General features: G+C 47.9%; 1 protein-coding gene across 8 annotated transcripts in view; it reads left to right on the plus strand.

Moving 5' to 3' along the window:
- The first annotated feature begins 3,557 nt into the window (after positions 1–3,557).
- The window catches only part of atrx (ATRX chromatin remodeler), a 246,827-nt gene continuing 234,914 nt past the window's right edge, over positions 3,558–15,470 (plus strand). For 2 of the 8 annotated variants that reach the window (XM_033030127.1, XM_033030128.1), the window contains exons 1-2: positions 4,250–4,372; positions 9,914–9,985. In XM_033030127.1, coding sequence (XP_032886018.1) covers positions 4,353–4,372; positions 9,914–9,985 — 92 coding nt within the window. In that variant the 5' untranslated portion in view covers positions 4,250–4,352. Of the gene's footprint in view, positions 3,608–4,223; positions 4,384–4,498; positions 4,977–9,913; positions 9,986–15,470 lie in introns of those variants that run through there. The other 6 variants (XM_033030130.1, XM_033030133.1, XM_033030134.1 and 3 more) reach the window with 5 other exon arrangements.

Consider the following 15,470-nt stretch of genomic DNA (forward strand, 5'->3'; position numbering starts at 1 on the left):
AGCATATGGACACACTGATCTGTTTTGTAGTCAATGCGTACACACATACTGTCAACTGGGACAACCTCGGATCTCTCCAGCCTGCCCCCATCCCTCCACCCTCTCACAATGCCAACTTTGCCCTCCTCAACACCCGGTCGCTCAACAACAAAGCCCCTGCCCTCTATGAACTAATCCTTGACTACACCCTCGACTTCCTTCTGCTCACTGAAACTTGGCAACAACCCAATGTCTTCTTCTCCCTCAATCAAGCATCCCCACCTGGATTTAATTACATCTCCAAACCGCGCCCCTCCCGCCATGGAGGTGGCCTCGCTGTTATTTTCAACCAGAACTTTCCGATCACTGAACTCACCCTCCCCCAGTAGCATCATTTGAATTCCTCGCCTTCAAAGCCCTTTCCTCCATGACAGTCATCCTCATTTACCGGCCACCTAAACCAAACCCCTCCTTCCTATCTGACTTCACTGAACTCCTCACACTTGCCTCATCTCTCTCCCCACGTCTGCTGCTACTTGGTGACTTAAATATTCATATGGACTCCCCCACCTGCAAGCTCGCATCTGAATTCGCCTTTTTACTTGACAACTTCTCTCTCACTCAGCACGTCTCCTTTCCCACCCATGACAAAGGTCACATCCTTGACCTGGTCTGCTCCACAAATCAACCGGTACTCGACCTCCATCCTCTTCCCCCTCTCTGATCATAAGCTTATACGGTTCACCATCCCTTCTCCGAAACCTCGCCCTCGCTTCCTCCGAGAAATCACCTTCCGTAATCTAAAATCCATCGATCCCCACCATCTCTCTGACCTGCTCTCCACTACTCTCCCCCTGGACTCAACTCGCATCTCACCTGATGATCTCACAAACCATCTCAACTCCACCTTGTCTACCTCCCTTGACACTCTGGCCCCCCTCAAAACAAGATCCGTAACTTTTAACACATCTTCACCTTGGTACACACCTGCACTTCGTAAGCTGAAACAGACTGGTCGCCGACTTGAACGACTCACAAAGAAATCATCTCTCACAGTTCACCATGAAGCTTACAAACTCCACCTCACTGCCTACAAAGATGCCCTCATTGCTGCAAAATCTGCCTACCTTTCCTCCATATTCACCGACCCCTGCCTTAAACACAGAACCCTCTTCTCCACAGTGGGCAACCTCCTCAAGCCTCGAGCCAACACTCTCCCTACCTCTACTCCGGATGTCTGCAACTCATTCCTCCACTTTTTCGCTGACAAAATCAGCACCATCTATCAATCTTTATCCCCTGTACCCGACTCCCCAGCATCTACTCCACCACCTACCAAGGCCCCTCCTTTCAACATCTCCACTGACCTCCTTACCCCTCCTCCACACTGCTTCCTCTCCCAGTTTGACCTGGTCACCCCTACTGAAATCTCCAAACTCATTAGCTCTTCCAAACCCACTACCTGCTCCCTCGACCCTCTCCCCACTCCCCTGCTGAAGTCCTGCCTCCCCGTTCTCTGCCCCTACCTCATTAATCTCTTCAACTCCTCATTGTCCCAAGGAATTGTCCCCTCTGCTTTCAAAACTGCTGCTGTCACACCAATCTTAAAGAAACCTGGTCTTGATCCCTCCTCTCTCATTAACTACCGCCCAATCTCAAACCTCCCCTTTCTTTCAAAAACCTTGGAGCGTATCGTTGCGTCGCAACTTCATTCCCACCTCCTTGCGTATAACCTACTTGAACCCCTCCAATCTGGATTTTGCCCCCTCCATAGCACAGAAACTGCTCTCCTCAAAGTCCTCAACGACCTCCTCACCTCTGCTGACACTGGTTCCCTCAACATCCTCATCCTCCTCGACCTGAGTGCGGCCTTCGATACCGTGAACCATAACATCCTGCTTACCAGACTTAAAGACCTTGGCATTGAAGGTTCTGCACTCAGCTGGCTCCGTTCCTACCTTTCCAACCGATCCCACTTCATCTCTCTCCATAACCACAACTCTGCTACAACCACTGTCACTCAAGGCGTTCCCCAAGGCTCTGTTCTCCGTCCCCTCCTCTTCATCATCTACATCCTCCCGCTTGGTCATATACTCCGTCACTTCAAACTGGACTTCCACTGCTATGCTGATGACACCCAGATCTATCTCAGCACCAAGTCCCCCCACCACCACCCTCTCTCCCATATCAACTCCTGCCTGTCAGCCATCAAATCTTGGATGCAACTCAACTTCCTTAAATTAAACAGTAACAAAACAGAATTTCTCCTCATTGGCTCCAAATCAACACTTACCAAAATTAACAACCCCGCTCTCACTATTGACGGCACTGTCTCCTCATCTCCTCAGGCCCGCAACCTTGGCGTGATCATTGACTCAAACCTCTCCCTTGAGCCTCACATCCGCCATGTTGTCAAAACATCATTTTTTCACCTCCGCAACATTGCCAAAATCAGACCCTCTCTCACACCCCCCGCTGCTGAAAGACTCATCCATGCCTTCATCTCCTCCCGACTGGACTACTGTAACTCTCTTGGCATTAATTCCAGCAACATCAACCGACTCCAACTGGTCCAGAATGCAGCCACCCGACTCATTACCCACACTAAATCCTGGCACCACATCACCCCAGTCCTCAAAGAAATTCACTGGCTTCCCATTTCCCACCGGATCATCTACAAAATCCTGGTCCTCACCTACAAAGCCCTCAACCACTTGCCCCCCCCCCCTTATCTCACTGACCTCCTCTCCCCCTGCCAACCCTCACGGTCCCTCAGATCCATTTCAGCCGGTCTCCTCTCCATTCTGAAATCCAACCTCTGCACTTTTGGAGACAAGAGCCTTCTCCAGGGCAGCTCCCAGGCTCTGGAACTCCCTCCCACAATTGATCCGAACTTCTGAGTCCCTCACCATCTTCCAGTCCCGCCTCAAGACCCATCTCTTCACCTCTGCATACCCTTAGTCCCATATCCCCCTCCCCTTTGCATCTCTGTCTTACTGCTCTATTTTGTTTTGTTCTTGACTCACCATGTAAAGCGACTTTGAGTCCTTGAAAAGCGCTATACAAATAAAATGTATTATTATTATTATTCTGTTGTGCTAAAGCAAAGCAAGAATTTCATTGTCCTATCAGGGACACATGACAATAAACTCTCTTGAATCTTGACTTGACTCTTGAATGGCCTTTGCTTTTGCATCTATGACAATGAAAAACACAATACTTCTTAATTTGACAATAAAGGTAATGGGAATGGTGAATCATCTCAGCATTATGTCCCATAAATCTATCCTTTGGGAATATTTTGTAATATTCCATTCTAAAAACTACATTACTGCCCCCCCCCCCCGTTCCTATGGCAACGCGGTTACTCGGGTTATGTGAATGGCGACCAATCAGCGCCTTGAAGCGGCGAGCCCAGCCAGTAGCACGACGCGACACTGCCGAGAGGCTCTTCCATGATGTCATCGGCGGAACTCGCCTTTCGATTGGAGCAGACGGCTGGTCACATGACGTTGGTCGCCGACAGTCGTGGTCGCCATAGGAACAGCCTCCCTTTCTTTACGGCCCAGGCGGCATGACCTGATGGAGTGAAGGAGGCGCGGGCAATATCGGTCCGGACGGTGATATGGTGAGTGAGGGGAGGACTTGTTACCGAGTGCGGGTCGACAGCGAGGTGGCGGCGGCGGCGCTGCCCCGAGGTAAAGGCGGCGAAGGGAGCTCGACCGCACATGCCCTTGGGAGAGACCAATGGGCGAGGAGCATACTGGAGGCGGAGGGGCCAATTGGAAGGGCAGGCGGGGGTGTGGTTGGTGCTGGCGCCAGGAGCGAGCGGCGGGAGGGAGGAGGAGAGCGGGTGCGCGCGGGAGGGAGGAGGAGAGCGGGAGCGCGCGGGAGGGAGGAGGAGAGCGGGTGCGCGCGGGAGGGAGGAGGAGAGCGGGAGCGCGCGGGAGGGAGGAGGAGAGCGGGTGCGCGCGGGAGGGAGGAGGAGAGCGGGAGCGCGCGGGAGGGAGGAGGAGGAGAGCGGGCGGGAGCGGGTGCGCGCGGGAGCGAGGAGAGCGGGCGGGAGCGGGAGCGCGCGGCAGCGAGGAGAGCGGGAGGAGAGCGGTTGCGCGCGGCAGCGAGGAGAGCGGGAGCGGGCAGGCGCGAGCGGTTGCGGGAGCGTGCGGGCAGGAGGGAGGGAGGCCGGCCGGCGGGGGCAGAGAGAGCGATGGCACCTCATTGTGTGCTCGGGTTGTAGGCGCAGGCCACAAGGGACAGCGGCCTGGGCTCAGGGGCTTGGGGAGGACGGGGGTGGTGGGGGGCGAGCGAAGCAGCGAGAAGCCAACGCCGCGGATGAGAGCAGAAAGCCGCACCTCCCAGGAGCTGCGGGAGCGATGACAGCAGAGCCGCGGAGGTACTTTTTAGGTGAAAAGCCATACGTTTGTCGGGTTTATACGGCGTCGTTGCGAGGAAGCGGTGGGAGGGTGGGAGGGAGGGGGGAGGAAGGAAGTAAGAGCGGGTGTCGCCCCTCCCCGCCTTTATCCGTCAGGCAGGATCCGCCATCAAAGTGATACCCCTCCCTCCTGCAGTTTGTTCCACTCAAGGCCGCATCTTAAAATAAAAATGGCGACTTGCCGCCTGACGCACTCCGTATTCTCCACCCCCATCCTTTCCCAACCACGTTCTCCGGTTGCTTCCCACTCGCATTATAATTCATATCCAGGAATGGTGCTATGGAAGGAAATCCGTTGTTGAGCGCCCATGTTTTCTTGCTGTACATACACACTGCACTGGTGAATAGTTTAGGGAAACTGCAGGTACTGGAAACCTTAAAAATAAGAACAGTAATTGCTGGAAACACTCAGCAGGACAGACAGTTCATCCGGAAAACGAAATAATTCCCTCAAACACATACATAACGAAATTTGGTGTGTCCTCGCCGCGTCTGGGCCCATTGATCAACACATCAGCAGCTCACTGCCGATTCACCATTTTGGATCCTAATCGGTTGCCGCCAGGTAGCAGCTTGCAGGTTGGGTTGATTTGCCGCGCTCAAACCGCATACCATGTTATTTTTTGTTATACCAAATTAAAAAAGAGAATCTTCAATTCACTTGTGCCTGCTTTGGGTCTTGGAGTAGCCAAACGTTAATATCGTTGATAAATTTGCAACAAAATTAAAAACTGAATAAGTGTCCACAGCTTTATCAAATATGTTGTAGTTATGTTTTGCAAGATCGTATGACAGTATACAGATGATTAATTCCCTCGTTATTTGAAAGGCTTCAGAAAAAGTTGATAAATCTATCTCGGGGATAATTTTCTGTTCACATATTCAGAAATGTTTAACTTTGACTTGCATTTCATGTATTTTTGTATTCCTCTATTCATAAAGGATCTTCCATAGATCATAAATGTCCTTTAGTATTTTACAGTTCCGTGGGTGGGTGGGGGGGGGGGAATAAGACTACCCTATCGATGGCTCTCATAAATTAATATTTTTTTAAGTTTAGTTTTTAGAGATACAGCATGGTAACAGGCCCTTCGACCCATTGAGTCCATACTGATCACGATCACCTGTTCACATACAATACAATACAATACACAATACAATTCAATTTTTTGTAATTAAAATTGTCATCACACACATTCTTTCCCACTTTTTCCCCCCCCCCCCCCCCCCCCCCTATACATTAGAGGCAATTTTGTTAATCCCAAAGCCAACTCCCAGAAAAAGACAAGTGCAGGAGAACTCAACATTTTGGATGGGGGACCCTTCTTCAGATGTGTCCCGACCCGAAACGTCATGTATCCATGTTCTGCAGGGATGCTACCCGACCCACTAAGTTACTCCAGCACTTTGTCTTTTTTTTTGTAAACTTGCATCTGCAGCATACAGTCTCACACAGTTTACGATGTAGGAAGAAACTGGAGCATCCATACATGATCGCAGGGAGAATATGCAAACTCTGCGCACACAGTGCCCGACGTCAGGATAAAACAGAAGTCTGGTGTTGAGGCACAGCTCTACCAGCAGCATCTGTGTGGCCCCTACACCACTGTTATACACTCCAGGGAAAACAATTCAATGTTTAACCTCTTGTAACAGCCAGTACATTCTAATCCAGGTGGCATCCTGGTGAACCTCTTTTGCACCCTTTTCAAGGCTTTCAGATCCTTCGTGTAATGTGGCAACCAGAATGGCACACTTACATCGAATGTGTGCTGATCAAAGTTTTGCACAGCTGCAACCTGGTCATCTAACTTTTATATTTTCCAACTGACAAAGGCAAGTATGCCTTGTGCCTCTTTACCACCTTATCCACATCTGTTCTTCCGCTGCATATTCGCTACTGGCCTCATTTTAAAAAAGGACACACGGTACATCGATGTCAGCCACGCAACTGCAGTGGGTTCTGACAGAGCCTGAAACAGACAGTGAAAGGATGTTGGCAAACTGCGATGCAGACTAGCTGAAAGCAATTTGGCAAAAATTAGAAGTGTGAACATTCTGCTGTAAGCTAAGGTAGTGAATGTTGGCAAAATACACCAACATCCATATTGTGTAGGAAAGAGCTGCAGATGCTGGTTTAAATTGAAGGTAGACACAAAATGCTACAGTAACTCAACGGGTCGGGCAGCATCTCTGGAGAGAAGGAATGGATGACGTTTTTCGGTCGAGATGCTTCTTCAGACTGATGTCGGGAGGGGGCGGGACAAAGATAGAATGTAGTCAGAGACAGTAAGATAGTGGGAGAGCTGGGAAGGGGGAATGTTGGGAAGTCAATGTTCAGTCTGCTGGGGTGTGAACTATCCAAGTGAAATATGAGGTGCTGTTCCTCCAATTTGCGCTGGGCTTCACTGACTGGAGGAGGCCCAGGTCAGATTGGGAATGGAAGGGGGAGTTGAAGTGCTGAGCCACCGGGCGATCAGGTAGGTTAAGACGGACTGAGCGGAGGTATTCAGCGAAATGATCACTGAGTCTGCGCTTGGTCTCGTCGATGTAGAGAAGTTGACAACTAGAACAGTAGATGAGGTTGGAGGAGGTGCAAGTGAACCTCAGACTCATGTGGTAAGACTGTTTGGGTCCTTATAGGTGCAGGAGTAGGCCATTCGGCCCTTCGAGCCATTCAATGTGATCATGGCTGATCATCCCCAATCAGTGCCCCGTTCCTGCCTTCTCCCCATATCCCGACTCTGCTATTTTTAAGAGCCCTATCTAGCTCTCTCTTGAAAGCATCCAGGTTGAACCTGCCTCAACCGCCCTCTGAGGCAGATAATTCTACAGACTCGCCACTCTGAGAAAAAGTGTTTCCTTGTCTCCGTTCTAAATGGCTTACTCCTTCTTAAACTATGGCCCCTGGTTCTGGACTCCCCCAACATCGGGAACATGTTTCCTGCCTCTAGCGTGTCCAAACCCTTAACATGAGATGCCCTCTCATCCTTCTAAACTCCAGAGTGTAGAAGCCCCGCTGCTCCATTCTCTCAGCATTTGACAGTCCCGCCATCCTGGGAATTAAACTTGTAAACCTACGCTGCACTCCCTCAATAGCAAGAATGTCCTTCCTCAAATTATGGGACCAAAACTGCACACCAGGTGTGGTCTCACTAGGGCTCTGTACAACTGCATAAAGACCTCTTTGCTCCTATATTCGATTCCTCGTGTTATAAAGGCCAACATGCCATTCGCTTTCTTCACTGCCTGCTGTACCTGCACGGTTACTTTCATAGACTGATGAACAAGGACCCCCGGATCCTGTTGTACTTCGCCATTTAGATAGTAATCTGCCTTCCTATTTTTGCTACCAAATTGGATAACCTCACATTTATCTGCATTAAACTTCATCTGCCCACTTCGCCAACCTTCCGTCAACCTGCATTCTCATAGCATCCTCCTCACAGTTCACACTGCCACCCAGCTTTGTGTCATCTGCAAATTTGCTAATGTTACTTTGAATCCTTTCATCCAAATCATTGATGTATATTGTAAATAGCTGCAGTCCCAGCACCGAGCCTTGCGGTACCCCACTAGTCACTGCCTGTCATTCTGAAAGGGACACGTTAATCCCTACTCTTTGTTTCCTGTCTGCCAACCACTTCTCTATCCATGTCAGCACTCTATCCCCAATACCATGTGCCCTAATTTTGCCCACTAATCTTTTGTGTGGAACCTTATCAAATGCTTTCTGAAAGTCCAGGTACACTACGTCCACTGGCTCTCCCTTGTCCATTTTCCTAGTTACATCTTTAAAAAATTCGAGAAGATTAGTCAAGCATGATTTCCCCTTCGTAAATCCATGCCGACTCGGACCGATCCTGTTACTGCTAGCCAAATGTTTGGCTATTTCATCTTTTATAATTGACTCCAGCATCTTCCCCACCACCGATGTCAGGTTAACTGGTCTATAATTCCCTGTTTTCTCTCTCCCGCCTTTCTTAAAAAGTGAGATAACATTAGCTGCCCTCCAATCCACAGGAACTGATCCTGAGTCTATAAAACATTGGAAAATTATCACCAATGCATCCACGATTTCTAGAGCCACTTCCTTCAGTACTCTGGGATGCAGACCATCGGGCCCTGGGGACTTGGATGGAGTCGAGGGGGGAGGTAAAGGGACAGGTGTTGCATCTCCAGCGGTTGGAGCGGAAAGTACCTGGGGAGGGGATGGGTTGGGTTGGAAGGGACGAGTTCCAACATCCACATTGCCTCTCTGAAGAAAAGTACCAAACATTGCTGCTGTTAGTCCTTGGAGAGTGAAGCTTGATGAGCTGCCACTAACCCATGTCTACTGCTCCCAATAATTTTGCTTCTGCATCTTAATATAAACAACACATTCTGTATTTTACCCTTTAAATCTCTGCATCTCTTCATCCTTGTATATCTATATATTACCAAAACTTGCATCTTGTCTGCGCGTGTGTGCATCATGGCCTGAACTACGCCAAAACGGTACACGATTGCGCTACAATTTTTGCACCATCTTACTCACAATTGTCTTGTGTGTTTTTATCAAGTTTTGTTCAGACAGATTGATGTTATATTTTGCACGTTTAACTTTACAAAATCCCACTTTGAGAAATGTCTTCCTTCTGCACTGGCAGTTACAGCTGTCACAGTGGGTTTGTAGCCCTGCCCGCTACAATGTTGCAATCCCAGGACATTGAGTCCTAGCAGGTGTAATAGCATTTAAAAAAAAGGTTTTAAATGAGGCTGGGTGAATAAGGGGAAATGAGCCGCCCCTGCATAATTTGGTGCTATGGGTGAGTGGTGGAATATTGCGTTGGGGGAACGGGTGAGCGGTGGACTATTGCGTTGGGGGAATGGGTTACATTGGGGGACCAGGCCTCATGTGCCATAGACCCAACGGGTCCCACTTGGTCTAGTCTATTATAAAAATCACCACTGAACTCTGGCTGTGAATTCTACATTACTTGTACTTTCAAATTATACGTTTATGACTAAGTCTGCAGTCAGTATACATAAATAATCCAAAGAAGACATGGAGTTATCTGGCCTTGAATCATGGCCAAATTTTAGACCAGTTTTTCTAATTCGTATCACTGTGATATTGCCCAGATAATATTGATGGCAATTGTGTAAATTGATTTATTTATTTGCTACTTCACAATAGCAACTGCATTCCAATAGGTACTTTATCATTATGGAGTGTTTTGTGACCTAGATGTGAGCCACTAGGAATACAATTATATTTTTGCACTTTTAAATTTATAGTCCACCATCTTTCATATTGAATCACTTCCACTTTATTATGCATGTCTATTTCTGTCTCCCTGTGTTTTGCTATCGTACTGTGCATTATTATATGTGCCCAATATGCTATCTACTATACATCTAGAAGTTCAAGAGAGTATTCATTGACATACCAGATCTAAGGAAATAGAGGCATTGATAGGCTTGCTTTATGATTACATCAACATGCTGTGTCCTGGACAGATCTCCGTGGATATGCCCGCCCAGGAATTTGACGTTTTTGACTCTCCATCACTGCCGCATCAATGACAACAGGTTTGTGATCCTCTACCTTCCTCATCCTAAGTCAACAATTAGTTCCTTGGTTTTACTGACATCGAGTGCAAGGTTGTTGTTCTGGCACCAGTCAGTCAGACAATTAATCTCCCTCATATACTCTGACTCAACATCATCAGTAATTCGTCTTACAATGGTGGTGTCATCTGCGAATTTGAAGATTGAGTTGGAACTGTGTCCGACTGCAGATGTGTGTAGAAAAGGGAGCTGAGCACGCAGCCTTGAGATGCTCCTGTTCTGATTATCATGGAGGAAGTGTTGCCAATCATACTGTTTGTGGTCTCTTGAAGAGGAAGAGTCCCTGTTTTGTGAGCTTGATAACCAGTTTGGAGGAGATGATGATGTTGAATTCTGAGCTGTAGTCTCCGAACATCAGCCTGACGTATGTGTTTTTATTATCCAAGTGGTCCAGTGCAGAGTGGAGAGCCAGTGAGATTGCACCCTCCATTGTTGTGGCAGTGTGCTGTTTGTAGTGGTTCCAGGTTCTTGAGTTCGGAGTTAATGTACGCCATAACTAACCCCTCAAAGCACTTCATTGCCAGGGATGTTAGTGCCGTCAGTCAGTCACTGAGGCACATGCCCGTCCTCTTCTTGGGCACTGCTTAATTATATTATTTTCTCTTTTAAAGCAGATGGGAAGCTCAGAACTCAGTAATCCGAGGTTGTAGATATCTGCAAACACTCCAGCTGTTGGTTTTGGACAGGTTTGAAGAACACGACCAGGTATATCATCCAGTCCTGACGCTTTGAAGGTTCCCCCTCCTGAAAGATCTTCTGACATTGGTCTCTGTGACTGAGATCGTAATACCATCAAGGGCTATGGGGGCCTGGGAAGGCACATCGTTCTCCCTATCATAGCTCGCGTAGAGCGCATTGGGCTCGTCTCGGAGTGATGCTTGGTTGTTGCTTGAGCTGCCCTGTAGTTTCTCCTTGGTGGAAGTGATGGAGTGCAAGCCCTGCTGCAGCTGCCAAACATCTATCTTATCCTCCCGTTTTGCGAAAGCTCCTTTTAGTCTTTGATTGCCTTATCAAGGTTGTATCTGGACTTGTCTGACTGCATTGCCAGACTTAAATGCCAAAGATCTGGTCCTCGGAAAAATGTGGAATTCCTGGTTTATCCAAAGCTTCTGGCTGGGGAACACTCTGATGTTTTTTGTGGGAACACACTCCTCCACACATTTCCTTGTGAAGTCAGTAACAAATGCGGTATTATTTCAAGTCCGTTTCCGAGTCCTTGAATATTATCTAATCTATCAACTCCAAGCAGTCCTGGAGTTGTTCCTCTGCTGGGGGTGCACTCTTTGGTCGCTGCCAATATGCAGGAAAAAGGAGCACACCCAAGTGGTCGGATTCCCAAAAGTGAGGGCGAGGAATGAAGTAATGGGTATCCTTGATAGTGTTATAACACTGGTCAAAGGTGTCTGCACCTCAGGTGCTGAAGGACACGTGCTGGTGGTAGTTGGAGTGATTTCTTCAGGCTGGCTTTGTTGAACGCCCTGCCTATGATGGTAAAGGCGTCGGGGTACGCCGACTGGTGTTTGTTGACCACAGCGTGCAGTTCCTCCAGTGCTAGGTTAACGTTTGTCTGGGGTGGGATGTACAGGGCTCTCACTTTTTTTCCCTGTTGCCAGCCGGGCAACCTAGGCAGTTTTTTAGGTTGCCAAATGACAGTTTAGGTGGTCATTTAAGACTGCTTGCATGACACGTGCGATAATGTGCTCGGACGAAGTACGTAGTTACCAGTCGGAAGTATGCTCAAAGTAGCATTCACATATTATTTCTGCTTCAAATAAAGTCACAAACTAAACATATTCACCAATCAAGACATGATATATACCACAATGACATGCAGCAAAATTATAATACAGTATCTCAACTCTTTTTACACGTTGCAATTAATGCAATTTCTATTTCTTTCCACTTCCAAACAAAAATGTGGTTGGATTATTCAGCGTATGATCAACCTGTGTCAATAAATCCTGGATCATGGTAACATATATGCTTAACCATGCACGCCACAGATTGATGCAAGCATGTTCTCTGTGAAGGACCGAAAATTATCATGACATGGCCATAGCATGGGTCGTTATTGCTATTGATACAGGAACACTCTCGCTTCCCACATAATTTATCCACAACAAAATATACAGGTTGCACGGAAATATCAAAACTACATTTTATGATAATAGCTGTTCAAACCGACTATACCCATCTGACAGGTTAAACATCACATTAACTGACAAGAGATGGTCAAAGGACATAAATGCGGCAAATGTTCTTTTGGTAATATGTTTAAAGGTGTCAAAACGGCACATTACCGGACATTCAGATTAGATGTATGTGTTATGAACAGCAATGAAGATACCCAGTTTGTAAGCACCAGATTAAAAAAAATTATTGTTAAACGCTGTTTCCATCATTCCTACTTCAGAATTAATGTTAAAATTTTAACTGAAATATCTCCTGACCAAATTTGTGATGTATATGACCAACTGTAAAAGTAAAATCTGGATAAATCCAACATATAGTTGTGAATGTTTTCATTAAATAACTACTGTACTGATACTCCGTATTAAGAGCATTGATTTGCCTGTAAATTGAATTCTGTAATAACGTGTCAACGGTAGCATTGACAATCGGAACACTGCGGTTTTAATGTTTCACGTGTTCACAATTTTATTAATCAATCTTTATGGATTAAAAACAAATTATAACATTGGGAATTAAAACACATTGGGGTGGTTTGAGAAGGCAATCGATGCGGAATGGATGGATTGAGGCTGGGGAATTAGTGTGTGTTGGTTGGAGTAGATAAAATTGTGAGGGGAGAGCGTGGGGGATGTCAGTGGGGTTGAATGGGGGGGGGATCATTACGAGATGGACGGGAGGATGCAGGATGGATAGGGGAGGGAAATCAGTGCAGGGTGGATGGGGGGGGGATCAGTAGGCAACGTTTTGGGTTGGGACCCTTCTTCAGACTGATCCCCCCCCCATTCTTCTTGAATGGGGGGGTTCAGTACAGGATGAATGAGGGAGGTCAGTACAGTGTGGATTGGAGGGTCTGTGCAGGATGAATGGGAGGATGGCTACAGGATGAATGGGTGGATCACTACAGGATGGATGGGGGATCGGTGCAGTATAAATGGAGGGGGGGTCAGTACGGGATGAATGGGGATCAGTACAGGTTGGGTGGATGGGAGCAGTGCAGGATGAATGGGAGTGGCAGGAGAATCAATGTGAGGTGGATAGGGAGATCAGTGCAGGATGAATAGATGGGAGGGGGGGTAGATGGGGAGGGGAGCACAGGGGATGTCAGTGAGGACTGAATAGAGGCGGGAATGGGGATCAGTGGGATTGAGAGGATGGGTCCCAGGATAAAGGGGGGGGGGGGAGAGGGACAGACAGGGAGAAGGACAGACGGGGAGAGGGAGACAGAGGAGGTGGGGAGGAAGGAAGTTCAGCGCTCCTCAGACAACACCGGCATTGCCCTGCTTCCTTGGCTGACACTGTCCACCGCCAAAGGGGGAGGCAGTTGGGATCTCCTCGCCACTGCCTCCCCTCCTCTGCCAGCCAACAGCAAGGTGCGGGGCCGAGCGGTGCAGACGTTTCAGAAGGCGGAAGGGGGCCTCCCGCTCTCTCGCTCCCTCCCTCTCGGCCTGCGGGAGGGTTTGTTTTGAATGCGCCGCTGACGGAGTGGCAACCAGCTACTGTGCGGGGCCCATCATTCGCTCCGATTCTCTGTCCCCCCGCACCTAGTATCTTTGACCCGCACTACAGCTTGTTGCCGCCTTCGACACGGAACGACATGTTCCTTTTCTCCAGAGATGGTGCCTGATCCGCTGAGCTACTCCAGTTTTTTGTGTCTATCTTCGGTATAAACCAGCATCTGCAGTGCCAAGCCGGGCAAAATGACTCTGCATTTAGGTTGCCCGGCGGCACTTTAGGTGGTCATTGGCACCCTGGCAACCGCTTATTTCGAGCCCTGATGTACAGTCATGATGATGGAAGTGAATTCCCTCGGGTAGAAGAAGTGGCACTTAACCGCCATGTGTTTCAGCTGTGGAGAGCAGGATTTGGACAGGACCACTATATCTGAGCAGCATAAAGACTTTACAATGAGGCAGATGCCATCGCCTCTTTTCCTGGTGCCTCTGTTCTGTTCATGCAATGGATGGCAAAACTTATGGGCTGAATGGCTGAGTCTAGGAGTGTGTGGTTGGGGGGGAACAGAGCACACTGCAATCCCTCATCTCTCTTTGATAAAGCAGCCTTGTCCACCACTTTATTTTCCAGTGACTGAACACTGGCCAGTTGAATCGTTCCCAGACCGGCACTGACCAATTGTATCGCCTCCCCCAAAATCTGCAAGGATCTGCTTTAGCAGGCTCGTCATCTCTGCCTGCTCCTGCCCCACTGAGCTCATCTCCACATATTGAACTATCTCCCAAATGTTGGCTCAGCGACCTTTTTGTTGAATTCTTGCACTCGGTCTGTCGAGGCCTACTGGATCTACTTGTTGCTAACCATTTAATTTTTCAAAGTTTTGTTGTATCCAGTGAGCTGTGATTTTGTAAAATTAGATGCTGCGTGACCCGTGTTACCCTAGCACTTTATGTCCTTTTGTGGGCTAAAATGCAATATTATTTTCTCGTGTAGCTATTTCTGAATTGACTTCAATAATGTCAATGACTTCTGTTGACTAATATCTTGCGAAACAAGTGAGAAAAGATAAATCTGAATTGGGAATATTTTTAGTTGAGTTTGGCTTTTACGAATTTATTTTTGTTACATTTAGGATTTGCTTATGCTGGCAGGCCAGCATTTGTATCATATATCTGATTATTCTTGAGAAAATGCTGGTGCACTGTTTCCTTATACGTTCAATAAAAGCTGCCTCACTCGCTCAGTTTCTCCAGCATGAAGAAGGGTCTCGACCAGAAACGTCACCCATTCCTTCTGTCCAGAGTCGCTGCCTGTCCCGCTCCAGGTTTAAACGGAGCGCTGTCCGTTTAACGTGTGGGAATTTAAATGAAGAGCTGTCAGTTACAGCGCTATGGGTTCTAAACCTAGCGCTACCAGCTGGAGCACTATGGGCCGTAAACATAGCGCTATGGGCTTTATACATAGTGCTATGGGTCACAGACTGTTCAGGAAAATTTTCACCAGGAATTCTTTGGAATTCTCTTTCTCAGTGGTAGTTGAGCCTTTGATTATTTTTCAGGCAGTGGTAGAATTCTGGATAAGCCTAGTGGTGAAAGGTTACCAGTGGGATTGCAGTTACATTGGGATTGGCCTTGATTTTATAGAACGGTGGGTGGGGCAGAGAGGGAGGGGTGGAGAGGAGAGGGAGGAAGAGCGGGAGAAAATAAGGAAGGAGGAGAGGGGGAGGGAGAGAGAAAGAGGGAGGGAGAGGAAGGAGCGAAGGAGGCTTCAAAAATGGCTTCTACATAATCATCTGGTGCGA

The sequence above is a fragment of the Amblyraja radiata genome, chromosome 12 (assembly GCF_010909765.2).
Source record: "Amblyraja radiata isolate CabotCenter1 chromosome 12, sAmbRad1.1.pri, whole genome shotgun sequence".
Lineage (NCBI taxonomy): Eukaryota > Metazoa > Chordata > Chondrichthyes > Rajiformes > Rajidae > Amblyraja > Amblyraja radiata.